The sequence below is a fragment of the Rhinopithecus bieti genome, unplaced genomic scaffold (assembly GCF_001698545.2).
Source record: "Rhinopithecus bieti isolate Rb0 unplaced genomic scaffold, ASM169854v2 scaffold_429, whole genome shotgun sequence".
NCBI lineage: Eukaryota > Metazoa > Chordata > Mammalia > Primates > Cercopithecidae > Rhinopithecus > Rhinopithecus bieti.
The window spans coordinates 59,812-73,974 of NW_016803027.1; the positions used below are offsets into that span (position 1 = coordinate 59,812).

The following is a 14,163-nucleotide window of genomic DNA, read 5'->3' on the forward strand; positions in this document are numbered from 1 at the left end:
CCTTAGGAGAAAGCTGGGGGTATCGGATCATGGCAGCCCCGCTGAAGGCTTTCCACCCCCAGCCCTCCCTTGGACCCCCCAGGCCATACCACTATGTGGTAAGAGGGCAGCAGGCAGTAGCTGAGGTGGGGTGTGAGCTCTCCCTGCCCCTAGGGCTACCCGAAAGCTTGTGGAGAGCATCCAGAGGCTACAGGGTTGACAGTCTCAGGATATCTGCCTGGATCCTGTGTCCCTCCTCTCCTAGCCAGGATTCAGAACTTGGGAGGGTTGGAAGGGCCCAGCCCAAGCTTAAGAACGAATGGATTTTCTAGACAGATCCTCAGAGGTGTGTGTGTGTGTGTGTGTGAGTGGGTGTGCGCACACGAGCCAGCAGACACCCATGGACTAACATGTGTCTCCTTCTGGCCCATGAGCACTTTGCCAGGAAACAGCTCCACTGTGTCAGGCCGATACACACTCCCTTGCCTGCCTACCTACGCTCGGAGGCAGGTGAAAAGAAACACAGATGTGCCTGGGCCCCAGATCCACGCTCACGCATGCACACGCTCTGTGAGGCAAACCCACTTGCACAAGTGCTTAAAGGATAGACCCATGGACCCACATCGCAGCTCCCAGGGGACAACACAGTCACAGTCACAGCTGACACAGATGAACAGACACTTGCAGGCCCACAGGGACCCACACCGAGCAGGGAGTGACTGGGGAGCCACACAGGCCAGTTCCAGGTCCAGGGGCTGGATGGGGAGGCTCTGGTGCTAAGGGAAAACTCAGAATGAAGATAAATGAGGCCCTTCCTGGGGCCTCAGAGCCAGCCCCGCAGCCCATCCATCTTCCCTGTCTAGAGTGCCTACGAAGGCTCTGGAGTTCCTGGGCACAGGGGGATGCTGGCAGATGAATCACTCATTCAGCAACTGAGTTCTTAATCCCTCCATCTGGCCTTGTCTGCCCCACCAGGGCAGTGCTGTCCTCAGTCAGAAGGACCTCAGGCCGTCCTAGAGCCAGTAACAGTGCAAGGGACTCAGAGAGCCCCTCAGTTAACAAGTAGGGACAGAGAGGGGAAGGGGCTTCCGTAGGGTCCCTATGCGGGGGAGAGGGTCGGGGGCTTTCTGAACCTCGGAGGGCGTGCCCCGTGCTCTCGGTCACCACCCACAGAGGCTGCCGCCTTTCCTCCTCAAGCCCGGGCTGGAGATGCAGGCCTTGGAAAATGGGCTGTCTCCCCATCCTGGCGAGGGAGGAGCACAGGCCTTGGGATGCTGGCAGGTGCTAGGGGGACAGGTAGGATAGGTGTGTACATGGGACGTGGGTTTCCAGGGGCTGCGGGGAAGGGGCTGCCTCTCGGCTTATCTCAAACACGTGCTCCTTCCTTTCCTCTCTTTCCCATGCCCGCCCTCCCTCCAGATCAATTTCATATTTCTGTTCAACATCGTCAGGATCCTAATGACAAAGTTACGTGCGTCCACCACATCCGAGACAATCCAGTACAGGTACGTGAGGGGGTGCTTTGACCCCACAGTGGGGAGAGGAGGAGGTCATTGGGCTGTCCCCCTGCTTCCTGGCAGAGCCCTCTGCTCCAGGCCTCACCCAGGGAGCTCGCTCAAGCTCCCAGAAGAAACACAGCCAGTGTCTCCCGCCATCCCACAAGGTGAGGCCCTGCCTGCCGCATGGGCTCAGACCTGTGTCCACCTCTTGCCCCCAGGAAGGCGGTGAAGGCCACCCTGGTGCTCCTGCCCCTCCTGGGCATCACCTACATGCTCTTCTTTGTCAATCCTGGGGAGGACGACCTGTCGCAGATCGTGTTCATCTATTTCAACTCCTTCCTGCAGTCGTTCCAGGTGGGGCCCATGACCAGATGAGGGCCCCACAGTGAGCTTTCCTGAGGCTGCTGTGGCAGCCATGCCCTCATTAAGATGGTCCCACGGGACTGGCACACCCGTGGCTCAGTTACATCCATAGAGTTAGAAGCCCGTACGCGCTCAGCCTGAGCCTGGTCCGTCATCCCCACGCAGCCTGCATCTGGGTCCTACCAGCCTGCACCTGTTCTGTCACAGCACCTGTTCTGAGGATGCAGGCAGCCTGGCCAAATGCCCTGGGACAGGTCACACAATATTGAGGAGACTGGAGTCTGCCTGGCTCCAGGCCTGTGGCCACTGCTCACTCAGAGTGGACCGTGGAATATCTGCACCTTGAGGCTAGGACCCCACCCAGCTCAGACTCCAGGGGTTCCTGGGTCACAGCCTTCCCCCCACCATCCTGTCCCCAGTGCCACCCCTCCAGGCAGAGCAGTTCTGCAGGCAGGTCACTGATCACTCCCTTCTTTCCTCCTCTCCAGGGTTTCTTTGTGTCTGTCTTCTACTGCTTCTTCAATGGAGAGGTATGAGGCCAGGCCCGCGGGGGGTCCTGAGATATCCAGGTCCTCAGATCCCACTCCAGGGCAGCTCCAGTGGTGCTGCCCAGCCTTGCAGGAGTCCCAGGGAGGGGAAGGCTTGAGATACCACCTGGCTTTAGGGGAACAGGAATCCTCCTTGCAGGGGCTGGAGCCAGTTTGGAAGGGAAGGCAGTGTGTCCAGAGGAAACTGGATGATCTGGGAGGACAGTGTGGAGTAAAGGAGGTGTGGAGTTAAGCCTCTCCAGGAGAAGGATAAGGAAGGGGCACCTGGAGAGAGGCAACAGCATCAGAGAAGGACCTCGGTTTTGGAAGCAGACAATTGCTTGGCATGAGGGTGGCAGTCGACCCATGAGAGCAGACAGCAGGGAAGGAAGCTGTCCCAGAAGCCCAGGGTTGGTCACTGGGAGCCGGCTGAGCCTCTGCCTTCTCCACAGGTGCGCTCGGCTGTGAGGAAGAGGTGGCACCGCTGGCAGGACCATCAATCCCTTCGAGTCCCCGTGGCCCGGGCCATGTCCATCCCTACATCACCCACACGGATGAGCTTCCACAGCATCAAGCAGACCGCCGCTGTGTGACCCCTCATGCGCCCACCTATGCAGTTCCCCCGTCCTTCTTCACTTTCTTCCTCTGGATTCTCCTTGCTGGGCAGGCTCTGGTGGGGCAGGAAATGGAAGGGGAGAGACCAGCTCTCCAGCTTGGCAGGAAAGAAGGGGTGCGGCAGCCAAGGGGGACTCCAAGGGACAGGGACCAGTGGGGGCCGCCAGGTTCAGTGCGAGAGGGAGCAGAGGGAATTCACAGGACCCCCTGAGAAGAGCCGGTCAAATGTCTGCAGGCATTTGCCCATCCCAGCCTCGCTGGCCAGAGCCTCACTGTAGAGAGGGAACTGAGGCCTAGAGCAGAGAAGGGCCTGTCCAATACACACAGCTATTTATAGTGGCAGACACGGGGCTCCCCTGCCCTACTCACGGTGCCAGCAGTCAGGTGATGGTGTGGCCCTGCACCAGCCCTTGGCCCCCACACTCAGTGGTGCCCCTGCAGCTGGGTAGGGTATGCCAGCTGGAGCAAAGGATCAATTTGACTGCCTTATCCCAGGGGCTGTCACCTAGAGAGGCTCACTTGTGCCCCACCCTTGTTCCTCTGTCCCCTCCCCAGCCATCCTCCTGCCTCAGGGGCTCCATGAAGGATGCAGGTGTCCAGGCCAGGCTTCCTCTCTTGGGAGACCCCTTCTCTGCCTAGTCCACAGATTAGGGAATCGAGGAAGATGCCATCAGGGCAGCCACATTCTTAGGTCAACCAGTTGCATCATGCAGGGCAAAATGAGGAGCAGAGGCGTGGAGGATGGAGGCATGGGATGGGAATAGCAGAAACCAACTATGTCTTCAGTGATTGAAACTCACACCCCATTGCCTTTCACCCTCCAGCCTCCCCTTCAGAAACATCTCTGCTCTCTGTGAAATAAACCATGCCTCTTGAAAATGGCCTCCCCTCAGGTCAAGTCACCCAGGCATCTAATGAGTGGTGTGGGCCAAGGATTGTGGCTGGGTCTGAGGGGCCACATCCATCTTCCTTAGTGGACTCGGGCCCTGGCCTCGGGCCAGTTCTCTCTCTCTCTGACCTCTAGTAGGTTTGGAGTCTTTATGGTCAAAGCACCTGAAGGCAGGTCTGTCCCTTATCACTCCAACCGGGCTAATACCTGGCCCTAGCCCCCAACCAAGGGCAGTTTGGTTCAGCCTGGAGGAGGTGTGCAGCTCATCCAGCAAGCCAGGGCCTGTCCCAAAGGCCAAGGCTCTGGAATCTGGTGGGAAGGGTAGACAAGGCCCCTCAGTCGACCACCGGGGCAGCTTCTGGGCTTGGCTTCCGTCCCTATGTCCCTGCAGCAGAGCCATAGGAGTCAGGGAGGGAGAAGCATCAGGTCATTGCTTCTAAAAGGAACCAATGCTCTAGGTACCCCTACAAAAATAAATTTTGAAAATCATGTATTCTATCTTGCACATTTTAAGTTGACATGTAGTATTTTACTTAAGCTTTAAAACCTTCAAAGGTGTGATTTCTGTCATTTTGTAAATATTTACATCTTTAAATAAAACTGCTGCAACACTTTAAAATATATCAAATGAATTCTGAACACCACAGTGATTTAACACCCACCCTCATCTATTTTAAAAACACCTGACTCAGCTCTTCGTCTTCCTTTTTTTTTTTGAGACTCTGTCACCCAGGCTAGGGTGCAGTGGCAAGATCTCAGCTCACTGCAACCTCCACTTCCCGGGCTCAGGTGATCTTCCCAGCTCAGCCTCCCCAGTAGCTGGGACTATAGGCATGCACCACCATGCTGGGCTAATTTTTGTATTTTTTTTGTAGAGACAGGGTCTCATCATGTTGCTCAGGCTGGTCAGCTCGGATTTAATTGTGGGAAATGTGATATTGTTTCCTTCCTCTTTAATGTGTAGCTTCATTCCATGGCCCTACAGAATTTTATACTAATGCATTACTTTTATGGCTCAAAGTGTTTTATTGCTCACTTTGTCTTACTTCTCTGCCACACAATATATGTATGAATTAAAATTAAGATATTTCATTTTCTATGACCAAAGGTTCAAGGGTTTTTACAATAATCTTCTGGGTTGAATTATTACAATTAATTTTTGATATAAAATACAGTAAGCCGCTGATTAAAACAACATAGATACCTAAAGTTTTTATACGTAACTAGTTAAACCTAAAGAGGAAAATGTATTGAAAACACAGCTCAATGAAATGGATAGGAAGTTAACGGCTCATGAATCTTTAGGTGAATATTTATTGCTAGAATAAATCGGGACTCAGCATCAATTCCTTTCCTTTTTAACCGTTTATAGTGGGCTGTGCTGAGAAGCGTTTTCGATTCAGGAGATGATCTGGCACTGCCAGTCAGTTCTCTATCTTCCTGCTGAGATGTACAGTCAAAACTGCATAGTGATCTACCACCAAAATGACCTATCAGCTGGCTGTTTAATTAAGTGTCCTTTCAATTGGGCTGGAAAAGATGAACTGAACATTATCTGACTTGCAGTAGGCTTAGGGTGCCCATGTCATCAGCTCATTCCATTTCTCACCACCAGCTGTGTGGGAGTGCACTGCAGGTTAAATGTGAGCCCTGCTTCCCTTGTCAAGAGGGCAGGCAGGTTGGGGCGCCCTGATTTTATTTTCTCAAGTGACAGAACTCAGAACTCAGGGTATCTTAGACAGTCTTACTGCACACCCAGCGGCAGCATGATGGCCGCATCCGTTAGCATCATCCGGGCTCTTGTAGAGCAACGAGCTGCAAATGGCTTGGCCCCCAAGAGGCCACTTGGAGATTTCTGTGGCCAGATGAGGCTGTGAGCAGGTGCTTATCGGAGCAGACGCTGCAGAACCTGGCACCAAGTCCCAGGCATTCATCACTGCTTCTTAACGCAGCCCCCGGCTCATTATGCCAACTGTCCTTTGCTCCCTGGAGGGACCAAGGGCCTGTGATCCCTGCTGGGAGTCCAGGCCTGCCAAGGCCAACACTGAGAAAAGCATCAAAGTTGCTAACCTTTGTTCAGCAGGCACTTCAATATGCTCTCTCTCCAGTTCAGAGGAGGCTCCTCCTTGGTCCCACCCCAGCCCTGAATCCCTCATTACTCAGTCTCCTGGTTATGGCTCCCACTGAGCTCTGCCCTTAAAATGCCAACAGAGCCATTAGGCCATCTCTCTAGGTCCCTACTTGTTAAGCTCATTAGGCACCTGTTTCTCAAGCCAAGCCAGTCCTCATTAGCATCTGCTATGGCACTGGCAGCACCTCGTGGAGCGGGCCTTCCTGGAAAGTGGCCTCATTAGCAGACTCTCCTTCTCCATAGCAGGCAAGTTCCAGCACCCAGATCTTGGGGGCTCTTAGGGTCCCTGTTTAACCCTTTCACCCACCCTGATTTACACAACTGGGGAAGACCTGAGCCAGCTGCATGTCCTCACACCAGCCTCTTGGCCCCACTCCAAGAGAGATGAACAGGCTCTGTCCTGACCCCAGCACAGCTCCAAGTCCCTGGGTCATCATCAAAGTGAGGCTAGAAAGTACCTGCTTGGGTAGAAGCTGGTAAATGACACACGGCAGCAGGAGTGGTGGGTGGTGGAGCATCTGTGGGGCAGGAGGTGAATGGCAGGGATGGCATTTCTCTCCCGGGTCCCCTGCTGGGAGGGCCCATGGTGGAGGGGCTACCCGAGGGCCTGAAGCCTCAAGACCTGCGGGGCATGGCACTCGCACAAAGTCCCTCCAACGTACAGACTTTCCTAAGAGACGGAGGCCAACAGTCCCGTGGCCACAGAGAGGGAGGCCCAGATGGAAATGACACAAGGGCAGGAACACAGAGAGACTTGCAGGAACACACACAGAGACCCAGAGAGGGAGGCACACGCACCTTCCTCCATCAGTCCCCATTCACAGAATACCAGGGTGTGCCAGGTATGGAAGTAACAGAAAGACAAGGTTCCTGTTTCAAGAAACTCAAAATCTGGTTGAGAACAGCACAAGGAAAAGGCAGGCAAAAGACACATTGGCTCCCACAGCCTGCGCCTGTCCTCAGCCCCTTGCTCTGTCCATCTCCTAGCCCACGCCCACAGTGGCCCCAAGCCAGCTGGCTTCTAGGCATGAGGACCTCAGCTGTCCTCCCCACTTCTTTCCCCTTCACCCCCATGCAGGCCCGGACTTCCGGATGCCCCAGAAACAGAATAGGGAAGAAAGCCCAGCTGTGCTGCTTGTGCTTTCCCTAGCATCTTCAGAGGCCCTGGGCAGGTGGGGGACATGTGCTGATGCAGCTGGATGGGAAGGAGGCTGTCCTATGAGGGACAGGTGAAGGGACTAGAAAATGGCACGCTCAGGAGAACAAAATCCCCCGCACATGTCATGGGGCATGGGGGCAGGCCTGGGGCTGGGAGGCCCAGGGGAGTTCTTTCCTAGAGTGACATTTCAGCCAGGGTCGGGGAGGGCTTGGCGGTAAACAGCTGTTCCCTCAGGTGGAACCAGTGGTGGGGGTGGCCGAGAGCATAGGAGGGACTTGAAGCAGGGGGACCCCTTCAGCCAGGGCCGCTGTTCTGAGAGCACACCTGGAAGCAACCAGGTGGCATGTTGCACAGCAGGCTTCAGGAGTCATGCTTGGTGGGGTCTAGGAATCCACACGCTTCACAAGCCCCGGGTGATTCTTACAGCAGGGGTGTGGGCCAGCAAAAAAAGACACATCCCTTGTCTCTTCTTTCCAACACACACCCATGTGCTGTAGAAAGTGACAGCGATGCCGGGGGTGGTGGCTCATGCCTGTAATCCCAGCACTTTGGGAGGCCGTGGTGGGCAGATCACTTGAGGTCATGAGTTCGAGACCAGCATGATCAACATGGTAAAACTCCCATATCTACTACAAATACAAAAATTAGCCAGGTATGGTGGCACGCGTCTGTAATCCCAGGTATTTGGGAGGCTGAGGCAAGAGAATCGCTTGAACCCAGGAGGCGGAGGTTGCAGTGAGCTGAGATCACACCACTGCACTCCAGCCTAGGGGACAGAGTGAGGTTCAGTCTCAAAAAAAAAAAAAAAAAAGGAAAAGAAAGAAAACATGTGAATCTACTCATCAATATGCCCAGGATGGCTTCCAGGCTCTGCCTTGAAGGTGCCACTAATTTTCCTGAGGGGGCTGTGCCACTTAGACATGTTAATTAGCAGGAGGAATGGGCAGAGGGCATCACTGCCCTGTGTTGACTGAGTTTCTGCCAGATTTTCCTCTTAGGGATTTCTTTGTTTAGGCCTCAAGGCCCTCCCACACAGCGCTGTAGCAGGCCTCCCTCATCACAGAACCATCACCTGGCAAATCCTATGCATTAGTCAGAAGTGTCCCCTCTGGGTGCTCCTTCAGCAGTCTCTGCAGACTCCACTGCTGGGCTGGTCATTCCAGGGGGCATATGCTGTTTCTTAGGCCTGCAGCAAGAGTTCTGCACTCAAGAGAAACCCTAGAAACATTCACTAAATAAACCAGCCTTTCCTATTTGTTCCACCCAGAGCTGGTTAACCCACAAGAATGACCAAAGGCACAAAGAAGTCCCAGAGATCTATTGGCTTTGCACAGCAGGAGAAATCTGTCTGTGGCTCCATACCCTACCCTTACTAGAGCCCAGAGGCCAGTTCCAGACAGAGGGCATCACCTCTTCTCTACTTCACCTGAGTGACAGCAGATGGGAGTGGAAGGGCCTTCGTCACACCCTGCAGACTCTCCTGCAGTTGTCTCCAGATTAACCTCATCCCAAGGGGCCCCAGGCCTCGATGGCTCTTGACTTCCCACTGGCAGAGGACACAGGCTGCCCTTCAGCAGTTCTGCAGTTCCCTGAGCTGGGACGAGACATGGTTTGCCCCCGTTAGTCCAGGATGATTCCGGTGACCTGGTGTAATTAATAGCATACCTTTCACTCTCATGAGTCCTGGTCTGGACAATAAATTATATGATCACTCTACTTAAACCCCACATTTGTCTGTGTACACAGCAGGGTCCACAGATGCTGCTTGGATAAATGAAGGATGAAAGCCAGATCCATAGGAAATTCTGAACGTTAGCTACTGCACTTTGGAAAGGAGAACCTGAGTAGAAGGGATTTTCCGAAGAGACGTCCTGAGTTCCGTCTCAGTGTCTGCTTGGTGGACAAATGATTGAGCAGGGGCAAGTAGGAGCTAATGATTCCAGTTTCAGAAAAAAACTACCCTTCAGCTTCTGCTGTGAATACGACAAAGTAATTAATTGTGCTTCTTCATTAGCTCTGTAGAGCACCACGTAAGGCCCTCTCTAGCTCTCTAAGGCCCCACCATGATAAACAATAAAGCATCACGAACCCCACAGAGGCTCTTCCACCCAGGAAGGTGGAGAAATCCTAAGACTCATTATCTCTTCCTTCAATCCCAGTTCTAGTCCGGTGTTCTCTGGGGAAAGCCAGTGGGGGGCCCATGAGCCATCGTGCAGCCACCTCTTTTCCCTGTGCTTCCTGCTTGGCCCAAATGCTGTACCTGCAATTACAAGGGAATTCATACTCCCTCTGGCCATTCGGGGACTTTCCACATGTGCTCCATGGAGGCCCCCAATTCCTAAGCAAATTAACACCCCAGCCTGGTGTCTCCAGATCCATCTCACCCTTCAGCTTGAAAGATCCTGGGCCACCCCCTCCCCCTTCATTGCAGACTTGAATGTGAAGGTCTTTGCATCTGAAGAAATGAGGTGCCAATGCTGGTGGGGTTCCCCATAAAGAAGCTCCATCTGGAAAGCGGCCCCCAGGACCTGCAGTCAGACCTGGACTTCAGTTGGGCAGCTGACCCCTTGGAGACGGGATACATCCATTCCCCTAGAAAAACACAGATGGGTATAAATAGAGCATGACATCTCTACAGAAATCCTTGAAGGAACTACAGACCCAAGTTTATAAGCCCCTAACATCAAGATAAAATTAAAACACTCTCATTTAGCTAGCAAGAATTCCCTAAGTTGGTGGTGCTCAGGCCTGGCTGTGTTTTAGATGCCCCACCCCAGGCCCCCTGAAACACATGTTGGGAGGCATGGACCCACATGTGAACAGGCTGCAGGAGTGCTCACAAGGCCCTGCGCTCGCCGTGACTCCCACGGGACCCACCTCCCCACTGCATGGGGCGACGTCACCTTTCTGGGCCCAGGGCCAAGCCTCCTCAGTGGCCACCCTCGCTGTATGTGAGGTTAGAGCTCACCGTCAGGTCGTGAAGGGTTCGAAGGCAGGGCCACATCTGGTCCAACCCCGAGTTGCCAATATCAGTTACCCAGTGTTACTGTTCCTTTCAGGAGGCCTCAACCAGCCCAGGAACTCTTGTGTCTAAAAGACCTTAAAGTCTTACAGTTTCTCTGCATGGAACCTCTTCTCAGAGTCCACCAGTGTTATAAAGATTTTTAAATTTACTTTTATTTTAGTGATAATCTTTAAAAATGCTTACCAGTTACCTCTCCTACAGTGTCAAATGGAAGATGGTCTTAGAGTAAGTATACAACATTAGCTAAAATTTCTCAAAATGGGGACTCCTGGCGTACTACAGAGGCTTTTGAGGTCTTGTTTCCTTTAAAAAGGGCACCACTTCTACTAAGTTTGGAAACCTGCCTTCGTGCCCAAGCATTCAGTGGCTGCAGGCCTTTTGCAGAGTACAGACGTGGGGCTTGAGCCAAGGAGTGAGTTGTGTGTGAGAGTAGCCGTTTCTAAGCAAGCCAATTTTTATACCAAAATATGGAACGTAGAGCTGCCCTGCAGGGAAAGATTCATTCGTTCATTAAGTCATTCTTATATTTACTGAGGACTTACTAACTGCTAGGCACTTCCCTAGGCACTGAGGATACAGCCAAGAACGAAACACACCCAAATCCTTGTCCTCATGGAACTTACATTCTAATGGGGAGACCAAAAATTAAACAAATTAAAAAAGTAAAATACTTTTAAAGTGTTTAGTGCTCAAGAGGAAAAAGAAAACAAGGAAGGTGATTATGAAAGGGATGTGTCTGAATGTGGGGGTTGTTGGGGGTTTGCAGAGCATGTTGAAACTTCAGATGAAGCAGCTGAGGAAGGCCTTAGGCGACTACTGAATGACATCCAGAGATGAGAGAGTGGTTGTGGAAACCTCATCTTTGGAGGAAGCACTGCGGGCAGAGAGAATTCACTGAGTACCAAGGTCCTGTCCTGGGCATGCTGGGGTCACTGGAAAAGGGCCAGCATGGGGGGTGGTTGGCAGGGGAGTGGGTGTAGATCCACATGTTATTCTTGCAGGACAAGAAAAGCTGGACTGGTGAGGTGGCTCACACCTGTAATCACAGCACTTTGGGAGGCTGAGGTGGGTGGATCACCTGAGGTCAGGAGTTCAAGACCAGCCTGGCCAACATGGTGAAACCCCATCTCTACTAAAAACACAAAAATTAGCAGGGGGCAGTGGCAGGCACCTGTAATCCTAGCTACTTGGGAGGTTGAGGCAGGAGAATTGCTTGAACCGGGGAGGCGGAGGTTGCAGTGAGCTGAAATCACGCCACTGAGCTCCAGCCTGGGCAACAGAGCAAGACTTCATCTGAAAGAAAGAAAAAGAAAGAACGAAAAAGAACGGAAAAGGAAGGAAGGAAGGAAGGAAGGAGGGAGGGAGGGAAGGAAGGAAGGGGAAAAGACAGAAAAAAAAGAAAAGAAAGAAAAGAAAGAAAGAGAGAGAAAGAAAAGAGAAAGGAGAAAGAAAAGGAAAGAGAAAGAAACAAGAAAGAAAAGAAGAAAGAGAAAGAAAGGAAGGAAGGAAGGAAGGAAGGAAAGAAGAAAGGAAGGAAGGAAGGAAGGAAGGAAGGAAGGAAGGAAGGAAGGAAGGAAGGNCAGAGCAAGACTTCATCTGAAAGAAAGAAAAAGAAAGAACGAAAAAGAACGGAAAAGGAAGGAAGGAAGGAAGGAAGGAGGGAGGGAGGGAAGGAAGGAAGGGGAAAAGACAGAAAAAAAAGAAAAGAAAGAAAAAGAAAGAAAGAGAGAGAAAGAAAAAGAGAAAGGAGAAAGAAAAGGAAAGAGAAAGAAACAAGAAAGAAAAAGAAGAAAGAGAAAGAAAGGAAGGAAGGAAGGAAGGAAGGAAAGAAGAAAGGAAGGAAGGAAGGAAGGAAGGAAGGAAGGAAGGAAGGAAGGAAGGAAGGAAGGAAGGAAAGAAGGAAGGGAAAGAAAGAGAAAGAAAGGCAAGAAAGGCCACTGAGTTCTGAGGACCAATGCAATCATTCTGGTGCCAGGTGGAAAACTGCTGATGAAGGGGCAAGGGCACGAGCAGGGAGTTCAGACAAGTCTTTTGCAATAAACCAGATGGGTGATGATGGCGGCTTGCCCCAAGCTGGTGGCCATGAAGGTGGTGAGAAGTGGCCCGATTCTGGTGGAGGTGGAGTTGACAGGCTGGACAAAAAAATGGAAAATCTGGGCTCAAATTAAAAAAAAAAAAAATTAATAAAGACTTTCTAAAGCTTGCCAGTGGGTTTTTTCTTTCCCACAATTTCATTGTACTTAATCTCACTGTCAATTAGTTCACACTTAGATGCACAACAGTGAGTTTTGATGAGCCAAAAAAGGTTTTAACTTGCCTAAATTGTTTCAGTTAGCATAACTGCTTTTGTGCTAATTATTGGTGATTGAGTTTTAAGACCCAACAAATACAGGCATAGGCTGGCAAATTCTATGCAGGCTCACTTTGCACTAAGTCTTGCACATTAAAAAAAGGAGGGCAGAGAGCTTTGGCTCCCAAAGAGAGAAGGGCTCTCTTCCCAGCATCAAGCTCCTGAAACTACCATTAGGTTCAGACACTAGAAGAGTCAGACACTAGAAGAGTCAGGACAAGAAGCCAGCTTACTTTATTTCCGGCCCAGAGCTCACAGCACCCCTCTGCTCTTTGGCACAACCAACCTCATCCAGCAAGAATAAGGTTCCCTAAAATTCCCCCGGAAAACAGAAATCCTACTGCTCACTTCCCCACCCTCACATCTACTTCTCTAATTGTCTCACTGGATACAATGTCCCACAAATTCATATTCTCAGAGGAAACCCCTTTTGAGAGAGCAACGGGTCCAGCCTCTCACACGGTTACAAAGTTCACAAGGTGCCAACAGTGGTCGTGGTGTTTCTCCTAAGGGACTTAACATACTGATGGCCAGGCCCCACCCTCAACTCATTAAATTGGTTTAAGGAGGAGCCCAGACATGAGTATTGTTTTAAAGCTCAAGTTACTTTAATGTGCGGCCAGGGTTGAGAACCACTGCCCCAACATCTTCTACTGAGGCAACAGATTTTCAAAGGTGTGTCCTTCAACACGCAAGGAAGACAGCCCATCCAGCAAGAGGGGTGCATGTCAGCAGCAAGAGTGAAGGGGCTCTTAGCCAGGAGGGTGAAGCTGCAGGCTGTGCCTCTCAGGCAACCCATGGTGATACTCCCAAATCACATCCCAGTTTCTAGAGGAGACATTCCTCCAGACATCCACACAGCCTTAACACAATTACTGCTTAGAGGCAGCTCAATAACCAAGAATTATTCAAAAGGCAACAACATGTGAACATTGAGGCACAGCAAAATTAGTCATCCACTTACTTACTGAATCTTCAACTAAATTTCACTTTGATGTTGGCCAAATGCCACAAACACCTGCCTTAAACGTTGTCAGACTATCAGCAAAGATGCCGGTGCAAGCAATGCTCTCAAAGCCTCTCCATCCTAGCCCAGCCCAAGAGATACAGGTAATTGTTTTTCTTTGGGAAAGAAGGTTTATTTCAGGGCAACTATAACCAGAGATAATTTGGGTTTATCTCTAGGGCATCCAGCCCTCTCAAGGAATAGACTCCACTGACTAAGATAGTTGCTGCCATTACCCTGCAATTACATTGGTTAAGGGAGTAGTAAATAAAGGTCTAGAATGAATGTATTTCATGTGACTTACAATGAAAACAATGATTTTGCAAGTTCTTATCACAAAGAACTTGAGATGTCTGACATCTCTAGTACCAGCTCATGAAAACAGTAAGATCATTTCCATGTTCTTTAGACTTGGTGATGAATTCCTTTTCTGGAACACCATCTATAGTCACTATTTTGCTGTTAATGAGCTGTTGAGCAACATTAAGGTGGTGGACTCCTGCAGAAACCAGGCACTGATAGCCTCTCTAGAAGTAACTCCGCATTGCATTTGACTGAATGCCCCGAATTCCAACCTAAGTATTAAAAACCTAATTCCTGTGTTCTTACATAACAGTCCA

The 14,163-nt window shown here is 51.1% G+C and overlaps 1 protein-coding gene across 5 annotated transcripts in view; it reads left to right on the forward strand.

The window, feature by feature from the left end:
• The window catches only part of CRHR2 (corticotropin releasing hormone receptor 2), a 47,861-nt gene extending 43,368 nt beyond the window's left edge, over positions 1–4,493 (forward strand). For 3 of the 5 annotated variants that reach the window (XM_017877340.1, XM_017877409.1, XM_017877481.1), the window contains 4 exons: positions 1,399–1,484; positions 1,697–1,832; positions 2,330–2,371; positions 2,821–4,493. In XM_017877340.1, the coding sequence (XP_017732829.1) occupies positions 1,399–1,484; positions 1,697–1,832; positions 2,330–2,371; positions 2,821–2,961 (405 nt within the window). In that variant the 3' untranslated portion in view covers positions 2,962–4,493. The remainder of the gene's footprint in view (positions 1–1,398; positions 1,485–1,696; positions 1,833–2,329; positions 2,372–2,820) is intronic. The other 2 variants (XM_017877549.1, XM_017877611.1) reach the window with 2 other exon arrangements.
• The last annotated feature ends 9,670 nt before the right edge of the window (positions 4,494–14,163 follow it).